General features: G+C 35.3%; 1 protein-coding gene and 1 long non-coding RNA gene across 3 annotated transcripts in view; one reads left to right on the top strand and one right to left on the bottom strand.

The window, feature by feature from the left end:
- Positions 1-1523: 1523 nt before the first annotated feature.
- LOC126826056 (uncharacterized) lies at positions 1524-13759 on the bottom strand. The gene is made up of 3 exons (XR_007682340.2): positions 13257-13759; positions 8214-8303; positions 1524-1574 (listed from the first exon to the last, which is right to left on the bottom strand). It is a non-coding gene; the product is annotated as an uncharacterized LOC126826056 (long non-coding RNA).
- Positions 13760-17014: 3255 nt separating this feature from the next.
- Positions 17015-20277, top strand: part of LOC126809955 (protein GPR107) — a 34423-nt gene continuing 31160 nt past the window's right edge. Inside the window, exons 1-3 of one of the 2 annotated variants that reach the window (XM_056101807.1) lie at positions 17015-17166; positions 18730-18855; positions 19181-19234. In XM_056101807.1, the coding sequence (XP_055957782.1) occupies positions 17047-17166; positions 18730-18855; positions 19181-19234 (300 nt within the window). In that variant the 5' untranslated portion in view covers positions 17015-17046. The remainder of the gene's footprint in view (positions 17167-18729; positions 18856-19180; positions 19235-20277) is intronic. The other variant, XM_056101814.1, reaches the window with a different exon arrangement.

Raw genomic sequence — 20277 nt, 5'->3', positions numbered from 1 at the left:
AATTGCAGTCTATCAGAATCAAGGAAATTCCAGATTCTGCTACAAATATTAATATAATTCAACATAATAATACAGGAGATAAATGTTATCACAAACAGTGAGGGCATTCCCCACAATAATTTACAAGCGGTTGCCATGCAAGATACGCCTACATTTTGCAAGAGATGGACAGAGAACAAGCTAAAAAGATAGGCTGCCAGGCAACGAAACATACGCCCACAGCAGCTATATCGTCTGGGCAGTCAACCAGAGTTGTCACATATTTTTACTTTTTTTTTTCAGTAATGAAACATTTATAATATTAATACATTAAAATCTGATTAAGAGTAACAACTCATTAAGTAATTATCAGAAAACCATTAGAATTTGTTTGGTTTTTATAAAGTTCTGCCCCATGCTAATGTTTAGTATACAAAACTTTTAACATCATGGATTTAGCTGTTCAAGTCATAAAGATTCATTGAAAATCAATATATTTGTTCGTCTCAAGACCTTAAACACTGTGTATAAATTTAAAGTCAATCGGATATTAACTTTAGACTCTAGAGCGTCCACAAGATTTTTTGAAGTGATCAAGGGCCATAACTCTGGCAGTAATTATCGAAAATCGCTGAAAATCAATAGGCTTCTTCATCTCATGACCTTAAACACTGTGTATAAATTTAAAGTCAATCGGATATTAACTTTAGCCTATAGAGCATCCACAAGACAGACGAGGGCGACAACAATATACGACCACATTTCAATGTGGGCGTATAAAAAAATATCAAAAAGATTTTACATAAGATCAAAGGCCAAATTCCAGGAAGCTACAGTCCGACATTACATGCAAGTATCGAAAGGAACCCAGTTCTTTGGGATATAAACATATATTTTAAGTTTAATCAAAATCGGATAAAAATTATGACCTTTAGAGGGTCCACAACCTTGGTATTACATAATTTTAAACACTATATATATTTGCGTATGTGGTGCCGTCATTTTGTTGGATAGTTTCGGTCGGATTTTCACGAAATTTGAACTCACTTGTCATTATGGTGTAACGGTGATGTATTTAAACGTTTTTTAAAATCTTCATTATGGTGTAATGGTGATATATTTAATCATTTTTTTAAATAAGATAATAATTGTAACCTTTAGAGTGTCCACAAGCTAAAAATAAGACTTTTCTTACAATCAAGGGCCATAATCCAGTAAGTTACAGTTCAATATGCACGAATATCGAAAGGAAACCAGTTCTTTAGGATATAAACATTATTTCAAGTTTCATCAAAATCCGATAAAAATTGTGACCTTTAGAGGGTATTACATACTTTTACACTATTCGCATATGAGGAGCAGCCATGTTGTCAGGCAGTTTGGGTCTGATTTTCACGAAATTCAAAGTCAACCATCATTGGGGTGTAACAGTGATACCTTTGAACGTTTTTTAAAATCAGATAAAAATTGTGACCTCTAATGGAGATAAATAGGTGAAGAAGAAACATGCACTTACATTTAAGTTTTTCTTCTACATTTCCTCTTGATGTAACTGATAATGCTTGTAGAAATTCACCAAATTCTATATATCCATCCTGTTAAATAACAAAACACTTGATAAAGGGATTTTGTATGGAGCAAGAAAGACCTTTGAGCAAAGAGTGTAAAACATTTATCCCACATTCAACTATCTAAAAGAAGTATCATTCTTAATCCAAGAACTGTCCTTTTCAGAGTACATTACTTTTTAAAAGCATTAATTGTTAAACCCAACGCCGGGTTGGCTTTTGGACGGGTAAAACCTGTTTTTTCCAGAAACGATTGAAACCTTGTAAAATGATCAGGAACAACTCCGTTAAAAACGTCAAAACTCTGAGGGATATATTCATCCATTATATCTCTTAAATCCACTTTTGATCACTATATTCTACTATGAAATCCTCAACAGGAAGTGAAGCTAATTAATTATTAAAATTTTATCACAATTCTTCTCATACTGAATATAAGACAAAATACAATATTCGTGAATTTCAGTTGATATACAAAAATTTAGCTATATTTTCAGTAAACATATATATGGAGCTTTGTTTGGTGTTAATTAGAATCAAAGCTGTCAAGCTCCAAAGTCTTGACCAATCAAATTGCTTATCACTCTGCTTAACCTGAGCCAAAAATTGATGGAATGAAACTATACACCAAGGTTCAACACACTGACTTATTTAGAAGCAAAGTTATTGTGTCCAAAAGCATTGATCAATCAAATTGCCTATCTCGGTTTACCCTAAGTAGAAAATGCTCATCATCGAACTCAGTCAAGGCATTCACCTAATTAACATCTACACAAAGTTTGAAAATTCAAGCTCAATTAGAAGCAGAGTTATTGTGTCCCAAAAGTGTGACGGACGGACCCATTTTAATAGTCCCCTGCTTTCTTCAAAAGGTGGAGGGGTAAGGTGGCCAAATGGTTAATACGTGCCCATTGCATCATTAGGTCTGTTATTGAGTCGTGTGGCATGGTTTTGAATCCCGGCTTGTACGTTACAAGGAGTAGGGTGGCCTGTCCAACCTCGTGGGTTTTCTCCGGGTCCTCGAGTTTCCTCCCACTGCTAAAGCGAATTATTAAAACAAGGCAACAGTGAGACTGATATCCCCTGCTGAAATCCCGAAATAAATAGATGACACATATTAATTAATTGCACATATTAGTTAATTGCTCATTTATCTTTTTCAAAATTGGAATTAATTTAATTGTTGATTGTCTTTGGGACGCAGACAGTGTTCTATTTTCAAAACTATAATTAATGGAGTTTAAAACATAATTTTTAATTAGTGGCCAATACCTCCGTCATTTCCAGGGGATTTGGGGTTTTTTAAAGTCTCTAATTGCTCCAAAACATTCATCCTCATCTATTTTGTATTCTAACATATCACTCTGATACTCATCAAGTTTTGGCAAATTCGTTTTTTTCTACATTAAGGTATTCATCACACGATGCATATAGGATGCATATAGGTTTTTATAATAATTATGAATTTCTTACAATATTTGGTCAGGAGAAGTTATTTCGTAACCTTAAAGCGTTTTAATATGGTTAAAAGTTGGGTTTTTTCTGTCACTGTTTTTGTAAGTTTTTTTCTCCCTCGCCATACCACTTTATTTTCTATCTTAGAATGGCTCCATGTGTTTCATCCTCATATATTACGACGTATATCTAGTTTATTGAGTAACGTTTGATACTCTGAGTTATTAATGTTATCTAACAGTTGGTTTTCAATGTTTTCCATCAATCTGTCCTAGATTTTCTTCTTTTAGCTTCCGTTTAATACTTTGCTTTTTCTTACAATAAATAATAGTAGTATTAGATTTTATTTTAAACTTTATATAATTCCAAAGTCAGCACCTATCGTTTTCATCATGAAATTCATGACAGTTTAATATATTCATAGCATTCTCGTCGGAAGTTAGGCTATTATTGAAGATCCATTGACCTTTCCCTCGTACATTTTCGGAAATTTTTAATTTTAGTATTATTGCTGAGTGGTCACCTATTGTGTTAGCTTTTATTGAACAATATTAATATTAAAATAGACAGGACAGTAAAATCGTTTACATTATCACATTATCTTCAGCTATACCATGTGCCGGTGGGAGTCAAAGTTGATGACAAATGTGTACATACGAGTCATTGCCTTTGGTACCACCATACAGCATGGCTATAGTGAAAGGAACAGTGTAATAAATTCTTTGGAAATATAGCTGACATGTTAATTAGTCAACTCTCTTTGTATTTGAAAATCCAAAGGTATGCTTTCAAATACTTGTGGCATAACTAATCATTTAAAGAATTAGGGATGGGGGGCATTTTTAAATCAACCTGCTTGCAAATGGTCAATATGTGCTGTCAAAATAGGTGATATGTCGAAGTACAGGTATGATGGAGAAATGAAATGAATGAATGAATGGAGTTTGTGCTGGCCCTTAATTTAAAAGCTGTAATACTAGTAATTTAGACCTGTGTCACAAAGGTTCATCCTGTATAAAAATTTATCAAATGTGAATAAATTTGTTAACATAACCGATATTTCAATTTGCGTAACCAGGAAATCGGTCGCGTGTTTTGAAGCTTGCACGCCTGCACATAACCGATAGGTATCGTTCACGTGAAATTTCGTGGCCTTATATGTAAATATTATCTATTGCGAAATGTAGTTATTTATATTAGGCCTATGCTATATTTATATTCAATATGATTAAAACACCAGATCCTATTTCGTTTCGTTTTTATAGTTCAAAATTTCGTTTTACTTGTCTTTAAACTTGTCTTGTCTTTACTTGTCTTTACTAGGATCTGGAAGAGTTGTTATCATTGACATGTTCTGCATGATGTGAGCTATTAGCCAATGAAACGGTCTGTTACAACGAGCTTTAGGCGTGTTTTGCACGGAACTGTGGGTAATTCACTAGTAACATCAATGATGATTGGTTAATCAAATGTCTGACGTCATAGGGTCTGACGTGACCTATCGCTACAACCGGTCAGATCTTCATGTAGTGTAGGCCATCGAAAGTATAAAAAACAAAACAAAATATAGATCTGTATTTTAATCAGATAATTGTATTTATATTAGTAAATAACAATATGACCAAAATGTTTTGGCTGTTATGCCTTAACCTATACTACTAGGCCTAGTACTTCATCGACTTTAAAAACTAAAAGTCTGTCTCAGTCACCACCTACTCCTTCATTTATCTCACCAAAGAAATCACCTCATGGTGCAGTAGTTGTTACTACTTCATCAGAGTTAAAGAAGTCATTTTTATCAGACATCTGTATAGCAGCCAGTTCAGACCCTTATTTTTAAACCAATTCATTATTGCTGGGGCTTTTAAGACAGCATCGTGTTGCGTTCACACGTACTATAAGCCAAACCAGTTTAACTATTCTGACCTCTTCGGGTTCGGTCAGAGGTAAGAGGTAACTACGCATGGGTAGCTTTATATTCTTTATTTGGTTTTCGCACCCTTTCGATAACATTGGCACTGCCTGACCCCGATATTTTCACATAAATGTAACTTACTGCGTACTGCGCATGCTCAAAACAAGCTGGAGTCGGGGTTTTTAAACCAACCCGTTCAGATGAACCAGTTTAAAATAAAAAGCCCTCTTGAAGACAGGGCGCGAGCTGGGTTTTTTAAACTGGTTTATTTGCCCCACATTCGTGTTCAGACGCTTAAGTTAAACTGGTTTAACGATCCCCGGGGTTTTTCTACCAGTTCAACTTTTAAGTGAACGGGCTATAATTTGCCAGAAAAAATCCAAGTCCAGTGCGAAACAAAAACAGAATCTTTATTGTTTTATTTAAAGCACCAATAACACTTTTGCTGTTTTGATTGCTGTTTTGATAAGTCTGGTGAAACAAATAGCTATATTCTAATTACTAAATGTGTTATTGTCTTACTTTTAGTGTAAATCCTCCATTAAATTCTATTTTATTTATCCTGGGTGATCAAACAAAAATATTTTCAAATCAAAGTCACATCTGGAAAAGCCTAACTTTAGACTTATGCAATCCAGGGAGGTAACTAGTGTTGGAAATGAAATGAAATGGGGTTTAATGTCCTACTCCTAAACTGGGCTAATGAAGACGGTCATATGCCATACAGTGTGCTATGAGGGAAATTAGTGTTGGATTTGATCGACTACATGTACAGTAGCTGTTATAATTGTTTCTAGAAATCAGAATATTTATATTACTGCAATTTATTAATCAGACTCAAGATTGGAACATCCAAAGTAAGTTTGGTGTTTTTATCGATGATGACATGTACACTATGTCATAGGTGAGCCCCATATTGATTTGGGGAGTGGGGGGTGGGGCTCCATCTGTTTCATTCGCAATTGCAGACAAAACCCATTTTACTATTTGAATGGACATGACAGCTTTTAATGAGAGTCAAGTGTTATTTTGCTTCGTTTTTTATACTTTTGATGGCCTCCACTACTTGAAAATCTGCCCAGTTGTAGTAGGTCACGTCAGGCTCATGCAAAAGGCTTTTGACTCCATGACATCAGACATTTGATAAACCAATCAGCGTTGATGTTTCTAGTGGGATGCCCACAGTTCCGTGAACTGCATGTCAAGAACTCTCAGCAACAGACCGTTTCATTGGCTAATCCCTCAGAACAATCAGAATGCAGGTTATATAAATACTCTTCTAGATCCTAGTGTAGTAAAGACAAGTAAATCAGATTGACCATTGTTGCTGTTGCCAGTCAATTACAATTTCACGTTTGGTTAATTTAGAGAAAGCACAGACTTCTTGTGGAATGAACACTGAACCCCCAGTCATGAAATATGTCTCCATGTAGATGGCTGATTAAATTAGTCACATATACAAATATCAATATATTTAAATAAATATTATCATTGCTTTTTTAATCTTCTGATTTTTCATGTCTGGAACCAAAAGACAAATTATACAACCAGAAAATATTATCCTAGTTCTTTCTATAAATGTCAGTCTATTCAAGACATTTCATGTAATTAGATGATAACACTCATTTCAAATAGAATATAGGTAATAAAAATGATGAAAAATAAACAAAACTATTGAATCTGGAATGATTATGTTTTCCCAGTGAAGTTTAAGAATCAGATTGTTTTTATGTGTGGTGAAAATTCTGACTTTATATTTATTTCATGTCAATTAAGACGGAATGATGACAATATACAACCACACTGGAATGTAAATAAAAACCAGGAAACAATCATTTCCTCTTATGGAAGGATGATTAAAATGAACCACTAGCCAGTGCTGTGTCGGTCTGTCATAAACTATATATGTATCCGAACCAGTGTTGGGATTTCAAAATTTTTCTTGTTTGACATTTTTACCGAAAATAATGGGGCATAACTTTTATCGTTATTTAAGCAGGCGGTTTCAGACCACAATTAAAAATCATGTGTCAACAAAATCTTCAAATCGTACGCAATAAAAAAATTGGTGCACCTCGTTATTCTTCATATTTAATTCCGGTATGGTATTCAAATTTATGTCAGTAATATTCCTACAAAATTACGTGTTGTCGTAATACGATAGAATGAAAGCGTGCCGACTACAGTCGACCCATACTTGTTTCAAATTCACGCACCTAAAAAAATAGGTGCACCTCGTTATTCTTCATATTTAATTCTGGTATGGTATTCAAATTTATGTCAGTAATGTTCCTACAAAATTACGTGTTGTCGTAATATGATAGAATGAAATCGTCGACCCATACTTGTTTCAAATTCAAGCACCTAAAAAAATAGGTGCACATTTTATTTTTCATATTTAATTCCCGTGCGGTATTCAATTTATGATAGTAATATTCCTACAAAATTACGTGTTGTCATAATACAATAGAATGAAAGCATGCCGACTCGTACCCGTTTCAAATTATTTTGGCAGTAACTACTTAATTTATTTAAAAACAAACTCCATTCAACATATTATCAAAATAGAATTCTTCCTCTGACATCAGTCACGTTTCCATCACTTAACTTCACGCATCTCGCGAGATTTCTACTTTCGTTTCAGTTATTGTATTATTATGTCTAGTATTTATCGGAGGTTTGTGGATGTGTGTGTGCTTTATTTAACGTCCGCTTCCACATAAGTGATATCGCAGACAGATTATTGGGTGTTATATACTCTTACAATATGTGACATCTATGACTAGTTTCTACATAATGTCGGCTCACATCAATGCGATTAATATGTCCGACAATGGAGAAACGAGGTAAACAAGTAGATTAAAATTATAATCATTCTTATTGGATTGATGAATAGTCCGACAAAGTGGAAGCAATGACTTCTGTTTAAGATTAGATTGATGAATTGTCCAACAAAGAATTAAGTCAGTCAAGTTAAGATGATAATCAAGGTAGGTGTATAAATATGTTGATCACTTAATTACCAAATCAATCCAGCCTATTATCAACAATAATCGGGTTGAGTGGTATTTATACACTCAGTACACTATATTAATTTTGAAATTTTGAATATTATTCACCATATCTTGATGTCCGTTTGGGCATATTCCTGGTCGGACAATTTAGGACGTTTGGAAAATAGTGTCGGACATGTATGGAATATACGGGCGAAATCCCAACACTGATTCGAACACAAAAACCTGAAACAATTCTCAGAAATAATTGGTATTTGTTCAAGTAATTTTTAATCCACTCACCTTATTTTCATCAAAAACATTAAAAACAAACGTAGCAAATTTGCTTGGATCACCATATGGAAAAAACTGTTGATAAATCTTAGAAAAACCCTGAAAAAAAAAGATACCCAAAAATTAAATGCAGAATACCATAGTAAGAGAATTTCACATACATGAGACTGTTTTTATAGAAAAGTCACTGGTTTCATAGACATCATAATAAATATTTACATGTTTAATTTCTATAAAGTGGGCATAAGTATGTAATTCAAACACCCAAATGGGATGATATATCATATTTCCCTTGTCCGGAAAATTCAAATCAATACATTGAGCTGTTTAGAAATGATCACTTTGTCTGGGGTCATCACTTACCATTATAACTTAGACAGACACCTACACAAAGTGGAGTTTGGGAACTTGTAACCAACCTCAAAAGGACATTAAAAGTGTAGGGGAGAGCGGGGCACAGTAAGCCATGGGGCACAGTATGCCAGTCTTTGTAATTTTTAACTGTTTTGGGAAAATTCAATTGTGACATCACTGGGGAATTCCCCTATACGGCCCCCATTTGTCCTCCTAAATTCAATAAATTCATGTAAGCTGATTAATATTTATCGGCCATTAACTGTTTTTCTGACGCAAAAGTGAATTTTTGGCGGACTGGTTAAACTGCTTGGCTACTCCAGATTTTGTTAGAGTCCACAAACTTGAAATCCCAGGTGAAGGAGATAGTATTTGACTCTCATTAGAAATATTTTGTTTCATAATACTATCACATCTTCCTGCCATTTTCGATTTACTGACATGGTTGATGACGGGGCAGAGTGGGGCACATTTCGGAGGGGCACACTGAGCATAAGCATTTCGAGTTTAGCTAAATCTCATCTGTCCATTTTAGACAGAATCTGGATATTTGAGCTGTTTTTAAGTAAATATTGGTCCTAGGTTACGAATCCTTACCGACTTACAAGTCATAGAAGTTTTTCACATAAAAGATTTTTTTTCTCCAGTTAAAGAATTTTTTATTCAATGTTAAGCTGTTTTTTTAAATTTTCAGCAGCATATCTGTGTTCAAGTCTTAAAAAAAATTCATATTTTGAACTAAAAGTTTACTTTTTACAGTTCTTATGAGTTTCGGTGTGTTTACTATACATTTTTTTTAAAAGAAACATACTTGATGGCCAACTGTGTCCCATAGTGTGACCCAGTGTACCCCACATACGGGGCACATTGGGTCAAAAAAAAATTTTGGTTTTACAATGATCTACACAGAAATGGTTTCAATTTATTAACTTCTTAACAGCACTGTTAAATCGAACATATGACTGGCTTCAACTGAGTGCATAGTTTGATTCTCTGTAGGATTTCACTTCTGGTCAAGTCACTAAAAAAAGAAATCATGCCCACTGTGCCCCGCTCTCCCCTACATTTCTTCGAAAAATTATCACTGAACATCAGATAAGTGCACATAGGCATGAGTATTTCATTCTAAATATACTTTTATTGACTTAATTATATCTGAAACTGTTCCTTTAATTATGTTCTTACCTGTTGGTATAGCATTAAATGAGAGTAAGAACACTATCAGGAGTTTAAGATATGTTATAGATATACAGTTTGACAGGTAGTATAAACAAACAATTCCACACTCTTTAATTTAAAGTGGTGGAGATGCTTCAAGTTAAATGGAGCAAACAGAGGCACTAGTTTAATGGTAATCATGCCACTTATGGGTGAAAAGTCATTTCCACTTAAATGTGATGTGACCATACTACATCGGGTATAAACAAATAAGATCAATAAGAATATTACTGACTCAAATTTCTTTTTATGAATGGCTTGCTTAGCAATACATTACACAAAAGTATTTATCGGGTAGTTATTTCCCTGAAAAACACCCAGGGGGCACATGTGACAAAAAAATGTATCAGTATCCCTAAACAACAGACTGTCAGTTTAGCTGTCTGCTCGAGTGACGTAAGGAGTGCTTCTTATGTGTTAATCTATAGGCTAGCAGTTGTGAGAACATTTAGAGAATTAAATGTCCAGTAGACTCTGCGATTAAATGGCAGACATAGAAGTTAAAAGATCATAATCCATGAATTCATTAAGCCTTAACTGGTCGACGTCATTTTGACGTCATGACGTCAAGTGGTCAGGCTAAATAAAGGCTGAAGTGAAATATTTTGTATGCCTATTTCAATCACTACTGCCAAATAATCATAAGTGATAGACTCTTGACACCAATAAAAAAGTTGATGGGGATAAGTTGATTTATAATTTGCAAATCCTTCTAAAACATTTTCATCAGAAATATCGTCTTCAGAATCCGAGTCAGAATAATTCATAAGTATTTCAACCACTTTGAGCGTCTCTAACGTTCCCGACATTGTTAAATTACATTTTTCGTCAAAAAATGTTGAACAAAGACATCCAATGCCCTTGACTAGACAAGTTCCTGTCTGGCACGCATGCGTGGCCATATCAATTAAATACAAAACTAAATACTCAAATGCGGCTTATAAAAAAGGTTCTTGTTGTAGTCGACTTTAGTTGACCGTAACCACTTAGCTGTATAACGGTGTGGTGGCTATAGTCGACAATGACCGGTTAAGGGTTAAACTTTGATATGTATGGTAGATGGAAAGTGACTAACCACAAATACAAGCTGGTAATAGATTCTCCCTCAATCAAGTTACGTGATAAAACACGGATGATAAAAATAGACTAAAATTAAACGGCGGACATAGTAGTTGGCAAATCATAATCCATGAATTCATTCAGCTTTGATATGTATGGTAGATGGAAAGTGACTAACCACAAATACAAGCTGGTAATGGATTCTCCCTCAATCAAGTCACGTGATAAAACAAGGATGATAACCAGCTATTGCCAGACAAGATATGTGCATATTTTGCAAGAGATGGATAGAGAACAAGCACAAACCTGATTTTTCATACAATCAAGGGCCATAATCCAAGAAGTTATGGTCTGAAATGTGCAAATATCTTTGGGATATAAAGATATATTTTAAGTTTCCTCAAAATCGGACAAAAATTGGGACCTCTAGAGGATCGACAACCTTCATATTACATACTTGTACACAATTTGCGTACAAGGGGCAGCCTTTTTGTCGGGCAGTTTCATATCAATTTACCCGAAATTTGAACTCAACCTTCATTATGGTGGAACAGTGATATTTTTAACCGTTTTTTTTTAAATCTGATGAAAATTGTATCCTCTAGAGGATTCATGAGCTAAAAATGTGATTTTGCATACAATCAGGGGCAATAATCCTGACGGTTATGGTCTGATATGTGCAAATATCCAAAGGAACTCAAATCTTTGACATATAAACACATATTTTAAGTTTCATCAAAATCGGACAAAAATTGTGACCTCTAGCAGGTCCACAACTGTGGTATTACATACGGTACTTTTACACAATTTGCATTCAAGGTGTGGCCACTTTGATGGGCAGTTACAGTCTGATTTTACGAAATTCCGACTCAATCATCATCAGGGTGTAACAATGATATATTTAAACAATTTTTAAAATCGGATAAAAATTGTGACCTCTAGAGGGTCAACAAGCTAAAATTGTGATTTATGCGTACAATCAGTGGCCACAATCAAGGAAGTTACGACCGGAACTGAGATCTTTGGGATATAAACACATGTTTTAAGTTTCATCCAAATTGGATCAAAATTGTGGCGATTAAAATTTTGATTTTGGCGATAATTTTGGCGATAATGTTTTGCAGTACTGGCGATTCTTTTTGAGAGCTGGCGGAAAAAAAATTTTAAATTCTAATCGTATTTATCCTTGATTAACCATTATTGAGTATCAATCACATGACGGGATACTATAATTTAATCAACTGGCTGATAATCCGGATCACGTCAATGAGTAATACTAATCAGTTGTCTTGGATTAATGATTAGTTGATTGATAATTGTTAATGATGTATATAATACCTATCTCAAGTTATTATTTACTCCTAATGATTAATCTAAGCGGTGATTATTTGATGTTTCTTTTCGTTTTAAAAAAAGGTAATACATGTAATCAAAATGGCTGACAGTTCCTTTTGAAGAGAATTAAATATTTTGATAGCTGAATTCTGTTTACAGTGGCTTCATATATGGCATGTAAAATATACAAGCATGCCTATTATCACCACTGGTCGAAAAGGTTCACCATTAACATATATATCATATTACCGTAGCCAAAATGCTCTAAAAGTTAATGACGGGAAAAATTGTAAGCATCTGTTACAAATATAATTGAAATTTATACCATTCTATCAAGGATTCAGATTCTGATACCTTTACGGTACCTGAAAATAACAATAGGCCCATTGTGCATGCAACACAAAAATTTATAGAAAATTGGCAATCCTTGGAATGAGATTTGACGTGTAAATACTGAAAATATATTGTGCAGTACGGTGTTCAAATAGACTAAAGTCACCAAAAATAAAATCTGATCTTATTAAATCCAAACTTTGCTAATGTATTATGTAAAGACAGTTGTTGTATATTGTATTGTATATATCGGTAATTGTTTTATAATAAGCCTAACTGAGACATAAAATGATTAGATGTTGTCTTTTTTATCACACATTTTTGGCAGATAAAATATTCCAGTTGGCGGAAAAAAATATGAACATTTTCTTTATATAAAAATTATCATCCATTTTGGCAGAAAAAAATTGAAAGCCAGTGTGAGCCCTGTGTAACGGTGATATACTTAAATGGTTTTTTTTTTAAATTGGTTAAAAATTGGGGCCATAATCTATGAAGTTACTCTCTGATATGAGCGAATATCGAAAGGAACCAAGATCATCGGATTATAAACATATACTCAGCCAAATTAAAAACATGACACTCAGGATTTTTGGGACTAGATTTTTAATATTTGGTTTAAAGCAACTATTTTAGTGTTATGTTGTGCACAGACGACCTTGACATCAACAGAAAGCAAGACTATGTCTCGCCGAAAGTCCTTGACATTGATAACGTTCGTGATGTCACAGTACCCCCCAAAATGAAACTCACAGACTTGGAGAACAATCGGAATAAAGTGTTTAGTAACAGTTGTGGCCTCCTCTAATGTCTCGTACTGCCACACAACGTCTTCTCATGGATCTCAGAACATTAGTAATCACTACCCGAGGAAGACGACGCCACTGCTCAGCAAGAGCATGTTGAAGGTCCTGCAACGTCAGTGGTGGATTCACTTGCTGACGAACACGTCGACCCAGTTCGTCCCAGACGTGTTCAATAGGATTAAGGTCGGGGCTAAGCGACGGCCAATCCAGGACTTGGACACCGGCATTTCTTAAAAAATTCTGTATGGATTCGAGCATTGTCTTGTTGAAATGTTAGTCCAGGCCCATGTCTCTGCATAAACGGAAGAAGAACAGGTTGCAAAATCTGATCCCTGTACTGGACATCATTTAAGTTTCCTTTTGACAACAACAAGAGGAGAACGTCCATGTGCACAAAAAGAACCCCAAACCATGAAGCTGCCGCCACCAAATCGGTCAATTTCTCTGACGCATACTAGAGCGTAACGTTTACCTCGTCTGCGGTACACACGGACCCTGCCATCGGCAAATCTCAAAGTGCATCGAGATTCGTCACTAAAGACAACCGAATTCCACTGTCTTTGAGTAAATCTTATGTGTCTTGTGGCCCACACAAGTCGGTTACGGTGATGAAGAGGTGTCAATATTGGTTCATTATAGGGCCTCCGAGCTCGAAGACCAGCAGCCTGCAAGCGATTTCGAATAGTTTGTGCCGTTACCCTTCCACCATCTCTCTACTTGTGGAGGTTGCAGTGACAAATCTGTTTCTAAGATGACGTAATCGTATTGCTTGATCTTCCTGGAGTGACGTCACACGTGGCGCTCCCGCCCTTGGGCGGTCGGCAATAGTCCCAGTTTGAAGCACTCTCATTCTAAGATTAATTACTGTCTGGCGTGAACAATTAAAGGCTCTTGCAACAGTGACCACAGACTGACCAGCATAGAGCCTACTTATAGCACGTAGACGTTCTACATTTGAAAGGCGTGGCATTTTCTAACAAAGATGAAAATAACAATTTTAATTTGTTTTTCCAGTTCAAGTTACGTGTGCGTGTTCAGTTTAAGAAACTTGCATCAATTGACCTCACGAGTTTGTGTTTGCACGTGTTTTTCATCTTTATATGCTCAAAAGTCACGTGATCCACGTGACTTTACAATTTTATGAAATTAAAGGCTTCTTACTATACTTACTATCGTTAGAAACACTTTAAAATTTATTTGACTTACCAGAAAAAAATTTTTGTTGAAATTCATCAGTGTCAAGTTTTTAATTTGGCTGAGTATATAATATTTCAAGTTTAATCAAAATTGGATAAAAATTGTGACCTCTTGAGTGCCCACAAGCTAAAAACCTGATTTTTCATACAATCAGGAACCATAATCCATGAACTTACGATCTGATACATGCCAATATTGAAAGGAACCAAGACTTTTGGGAGGTAAACCTATATTTCAAGTTCCCTCAAAATCGGATAAAAATTGTGACCTGTAGAGTGTCCACAAACAAATTGTGGACGGACGGACAGGGGTGATGACAATATATGTCCACATAAAAATGTGAGCGTATAAAAATAGGTTATAGAGACCTGAAGAAAACTTTTGAATAGATAAATTACTTTGGATATGTTATAAGTCTAAATATATCATCAAATCACATGGTTGGTACCCAAGAAACGGTGGTGCACTTTAAAGTAGATGATTGTCATTTGCATTTGTTCGCACAAAATATATTTCTCATGGCATAACCCCCGTCGGACGCTTAGCGCTTAGCGGACTCTTAAAGAAATATATTTGTCGGGAAAATATGCTGGCCCCCCAAACAAGTTCGGCCACGTACGCCTATGACACTCACAGTGCAGTTTGAGTTGCATTCGTATCCATTTGTATACGTCCACATTCATAATGTGAACCGTCTTCATTAGCTCAGTCGGGGCAGAACAGTAGGACGTTAAACCCCATTTCATTTCATAATGTGAACATATTATGAAGCCGCCCTTGTCTGTGTGTCTGTCATTGAGTCAAGTGGTGTGGTTTCCAGCCCAAGCCGACAAAGAGTAGGGTCGTCTGTCTAACCTCGTGGGTTTTCCCCGGGTCCCCCGGTTTCCTCCGACTGCTGAAGACCCCTACGCGCGAGCGAATTATTGAAATAAAATTGAACCATATGTTAGTCCCGAAATGACCTAGTTTGTGTCGAGTGGACGTTAAACCTCTCTCTCTCTCTCTCTCTCTCTCATGATCAAACTCAGAATTAGCTAGAATCAAGGTTATTGTGTCCCAAAACATCGACCAATCAAATTGCTTATCTCTGCTTAGCCTTAGGAAAATCATAAATAAACAACAAGATTATGAACATGTTAACGATTGTATACAGAGTCAGTTAAAAGCCTGATTAAATAAATGTGTTTTAAGTTGTTTTTTAAACGAATATAGAGGTGTACAACATGGTCAAGATATAACGCGACATCACGACAAGCCGACAACACGACAACCCGACACCACGACATTTTTACCCGACATCACGACATTTTTACCCGACATTACGACATTTTTAGTGTCGTAATGTCGGGTAAAAATGTCGTGATGTCGGGTAAAAATGTCGGGTTGTCGTAATGTCGGGTAGAAATGTCGTGATGTCGGGTTGTCGCGTTATGAAAGGCGACATCACGACATTACGACATGATACCAATCAGCCACCATAATTTTGGACTTCCAGGGGCATTTTGTTCCATTCTTTAGGTGCTGCGTACGCAAAACCTCTCTCGCCAAATTTTGGCTTCTGTACTGGACATACAAGTTGGTTTTTATGAGATGAACGAGAAGGTACATATTGTTTAATCAAATCGGATAAATAGGGTGGTGCCAAAGGATCGTTTAAGCAGTTGTGTTGATTTTGAAAATGATGCGTTGATAAATGTACCTGTTTTAGAACAGGTGTAATATTGGCAGATGGTTTGGTGAGAGATACGATTCGAGCTGCTTTATTCTGGATTTTCTGTAACTGACTTACAAGAGTTTTAGGAAGAGAATACATTATTATATGCGTTGCGACCCATTTGGGTCCATTTCTAGGTCCCAAATATTAGCGATTTAGCTCCTTTAAATTACAATACGGATATACTTTACTACAAACACATCGGTAACTGACCTAAAATCTAAAATCATAACGCCAATTAACAAACAATGCGAAAAGACAGCGGTGAAATAATTGGTGAACTAATCTCGGTCGTGATCGGTAATCAACAAAAATCAGCGAGTAAAACATATTTATTCCATATATTTAAATTGTGTACGAGTGAAGTATCAGTTGTGAACGAGTCAAGTGTTAGTTGTGGGCGACTTAACTATTAGTTGTGGACGACATAACCAATGGCTTGTGGACGACTTAACCAAAGGTTGTGGACGACTTAACTGTAGATGACTTTACATGTGGACGAGTTAATGCCACCCGTCTGGATAATAGAGACTTCTCTACATCCGATCTACTTTTGTTTTCTTAAACATTTTATTTCTAGAGCGGGTTATCTCTAGACTATAATAGGTTTTAGTAAGAGAAACGGTGTTAAACAAACACAAACATATTATCCGTTGAATTTTTCTCAAAGCTATATAAACCTAAAAAAGAAAATCGTGAATTATTGTAATGAATATTTTAACAGTTACCCCCCCTTTTCCCATATATTAAAACCATCTTTCTGATTGGTAAACATCTCAGGTTTATCCAATCACTGTGCTTGTAACAAATATCTTTAAAATAGAGAATGGAGATATGTGGAAGAAGAAACTTCTATTCACAGAAAATAAACATGTTTTTGCGAGTAATGACTATGTTGGGGGTCATCAGCACTACACTTGGAAAACGACATGACTTAATTCTGACGGTAATTATGATCAAATATCTTTGAGTTTTGTTCTTCATTGTTCCATCGGGTGATTTTCATTCATGTGTTACCTATTATTTGAGATCAGAGATTTCAATTTATTTGTCACTCACACTGACACTGCCAACTTTCACCAGTCATACTATTGATACATGTAGATACACACAAGCAACGTCGTCAGCATTGGTTTTAGAATAAGAAAATAAGCATCGTTATGTCTTGCTACACCCTGTTTAATTATATATGTAGGCTATCTTTACATGTGTAATTATACGTTATTAACATTAATAGCATAGGCATGAACTATCAACTAAACATAAAAAAAAGCCAAGTGGCCAATGACAATGTACTAAATCAATATGTCTCTGTAGATTTTCCATATTTCAGGCACATTAATCCACACACTAGTTGAGCTCTGAACGTAGGTCTCGTTACACTCGACCTCTATGTTCAGGGACCCTTCTATTGAATCCTTGTCGACCAGATTTGGTTTCCCAGTCAATTTTACTGGGCAACTTTTTACTGCTAAACGGTCGCTTGTCAGTCCCTGTGAACGCCTGAACAATATAAATGAACATCTTAGTGAGAAAATAAGACCTTGCTTACCTCGCTAGAGTCAGTATGAGCGACACAACACGCTGTTAAAAAATATGTCTCCGTTTTCTAACCGACTTGGCGGACATCATTGAAAGTGTAACGCACAAATTTAAGAGCGAGGTAAGCAAGATCTTATTTTCTCACTAAGATGTTCATTTATATTGTTCAGGCATTCACAGGGACTGACACGCAACCGTTTAGCAGTAAAAAGTTTCCCAGTAAAATTGACTGGGAAACCAAATCTGGTCGACAAGGATTCAATAGAAGGGTCCCTGAACGTAGAGGTCGAGTGTAATGAGACCTACGTTCAGAGCTGAACTATCCACACACATGCGTGCCTATATACGTGTATGCATAATTCTTTAGATCGATCTGCACACCGTAAAATGACTAACTAAATCTACATGGAGGCCTGTTTGGTTTGGTTAGAAATTAAAAATGTTGACTTAATTAGATTTTTTTTTTTCGATTTATTTTGTGAAGTAGGTATCTGTGTAAAATTTTATGCCCAAAGAATAGAATCAATATGGAGATATCAATGATGTTACTTGAAATGCTTATGCCCAAAACGACACTGAAATTATTAAACAAACACAGACATATGCTGCATCCTCAGAAATGAAAATCTCATGGAACCCAAGGCCTATACATCCTGTGCCAGATTAGTGATTTATCCCAGAGCATGATAATTATCGCGTCAGCTATATCGATGAGAATAACTTCTAATTTCTAGGTTAACCTGCATAATGTCCAAGAATAAATTCAAACATATGCCCAAATTTATCGAGGAATACATATTGCTATAAATGTATATCAAAGAGGTTTAGGTATTGCTTGAGGTTGAGTAATTAAAAAATATATGTGTCTAATCTTTGGTTTTGAAATTAAAAACAAAATCCATATTTCCTCTTTAATTAGGGGACTAATTTCCAGGTTTACTGAGTAAAACATTTTTGTATTTCAAAGGATGATGACCGAAAACAGATTACCCTTAGTTCATTTGGTTTTCTGAAAGGAGGAACTCTGTCTGTTAATATTACTAACTTTAATTATAAACTAAATTCCAAGACTCTTCCTGATGAAAATGTGACAGTAAGTGAACTTATTTTAATGACATTATGATAAACAAGACTTATAAATACATGTAAACTAAAGGAGCCATATTATTTATAGTTTTAGTAAATGGGGACAGCTCTAAATATAATACAACCAAATTTGTCAAGCATGATCATGATTTTCTATACAATTATTCTCTAAAAACACTATAATGGGCATCCTCAAGGCTGTTCAGTCCATTATCCAATCAGATCAGTATATGTTGCAAACATCTTTCTGAAATAAAAGACTTCATTATTAATATAAGTTTAAATTTGTTGAAAAGTTTCGTTTCACTTCTACAATCTATTCTTTTTTCCAGTTATTTGGCTTCACTTTAGATAAAAGTGGTAGTACAGGCTTGTCTTCTTATATGGTGAGTTCTTGTAGAGTGCCTTAGTTACAGTTTTGTATTGTTTATTGACAGTTTGTGTATCAATTCACAAATATATACTCTTCAAAAAAAGTAGGGGATATTGAAATGCAAATACCTATGCAGGTTGCGATATGGTTTATCTATCCATGTTTGCTTTCCTATCGGTTCTTGCATAAGATTTACTGTTTAGCGTATCCTTGCTTTAATGTGTTACGTTTAATTTGATCGGGAGACGTGTTCGTCAACGTCAACCGACAACACTGCAAGAATTGGCCGTGGCACTGCAAGAGGAGTGGGTCAGATTGCCCAAAATCGTGATTGGACAGTTGATAAGGAGCATGCCACGATGAATTGCTGAATGTCTGAGGATTGGTGGAGTAATTACTCATTATTAAGACAAAAATAAAAAAACGTCCATTTTCACTTTTGACGGTGTGTCCCTTTGCGAGTGAAATGGGCCTGTCAGATAAGCCGCCCATATGAACTGTTTATGTTCATGTGTAAGCAATTGGCCTGTTATTAACATACACTGGTTACCTCTAATAAAAACAGCAGTGCATTTCCGCAGTTTTGTATTGTTTCTGAATATCCCCAACTTTTTTGGAAGATATTAAAGATACATTATGGGAGATAAGATAAAGAGATGGCAGTTCTCGCTATAATAGTTAAAAACTAGATAGTGTAAAGGTAATTTGCTGAAAATTTCAGTCAAATTGATCCACTATGAGCCGAGAAAGAAGCCGGTGAAATTTTTGCATAGTCTCGGTTATCATTACTAAAATCATTAATATAAACAGCATAGTCTCGATTATCCACTTTTTCTGATTTAATTATCTTTGGCCGTTAGCGGCATATAGGAATCTAATCCAGCCTACATCGAAGACTAGCCTTGACATCGAGAATTTATTATGGTCTGGATAAGTTAATTAATGTCTAATTGATAATTTAGATAACATTTCAGGCCTAAAGAAAGACTTGTAATAAGCAGATTTTGCTCTTGCATAATGCATGTTTAAGAAACCATCAAAGTTTGTACTTGAAAA

The sequence above is a fragment of the Patella vulgata genome, chromosome 1, assembly GCF_932274485.2.
Source record: "Patella vulgata chromosome 1, xgPatVulg1.2, whole genome shotgun sequence".
NCBI lineage: Eukaryota > Metazoa > Mollusca > Gastropoda > Patellidae > Patella > Patella vulgata.
Note: the sequence above shows the minus strand (reverse complement) of the source record. Positions and strands in the feature narration are given on the sequence as shown.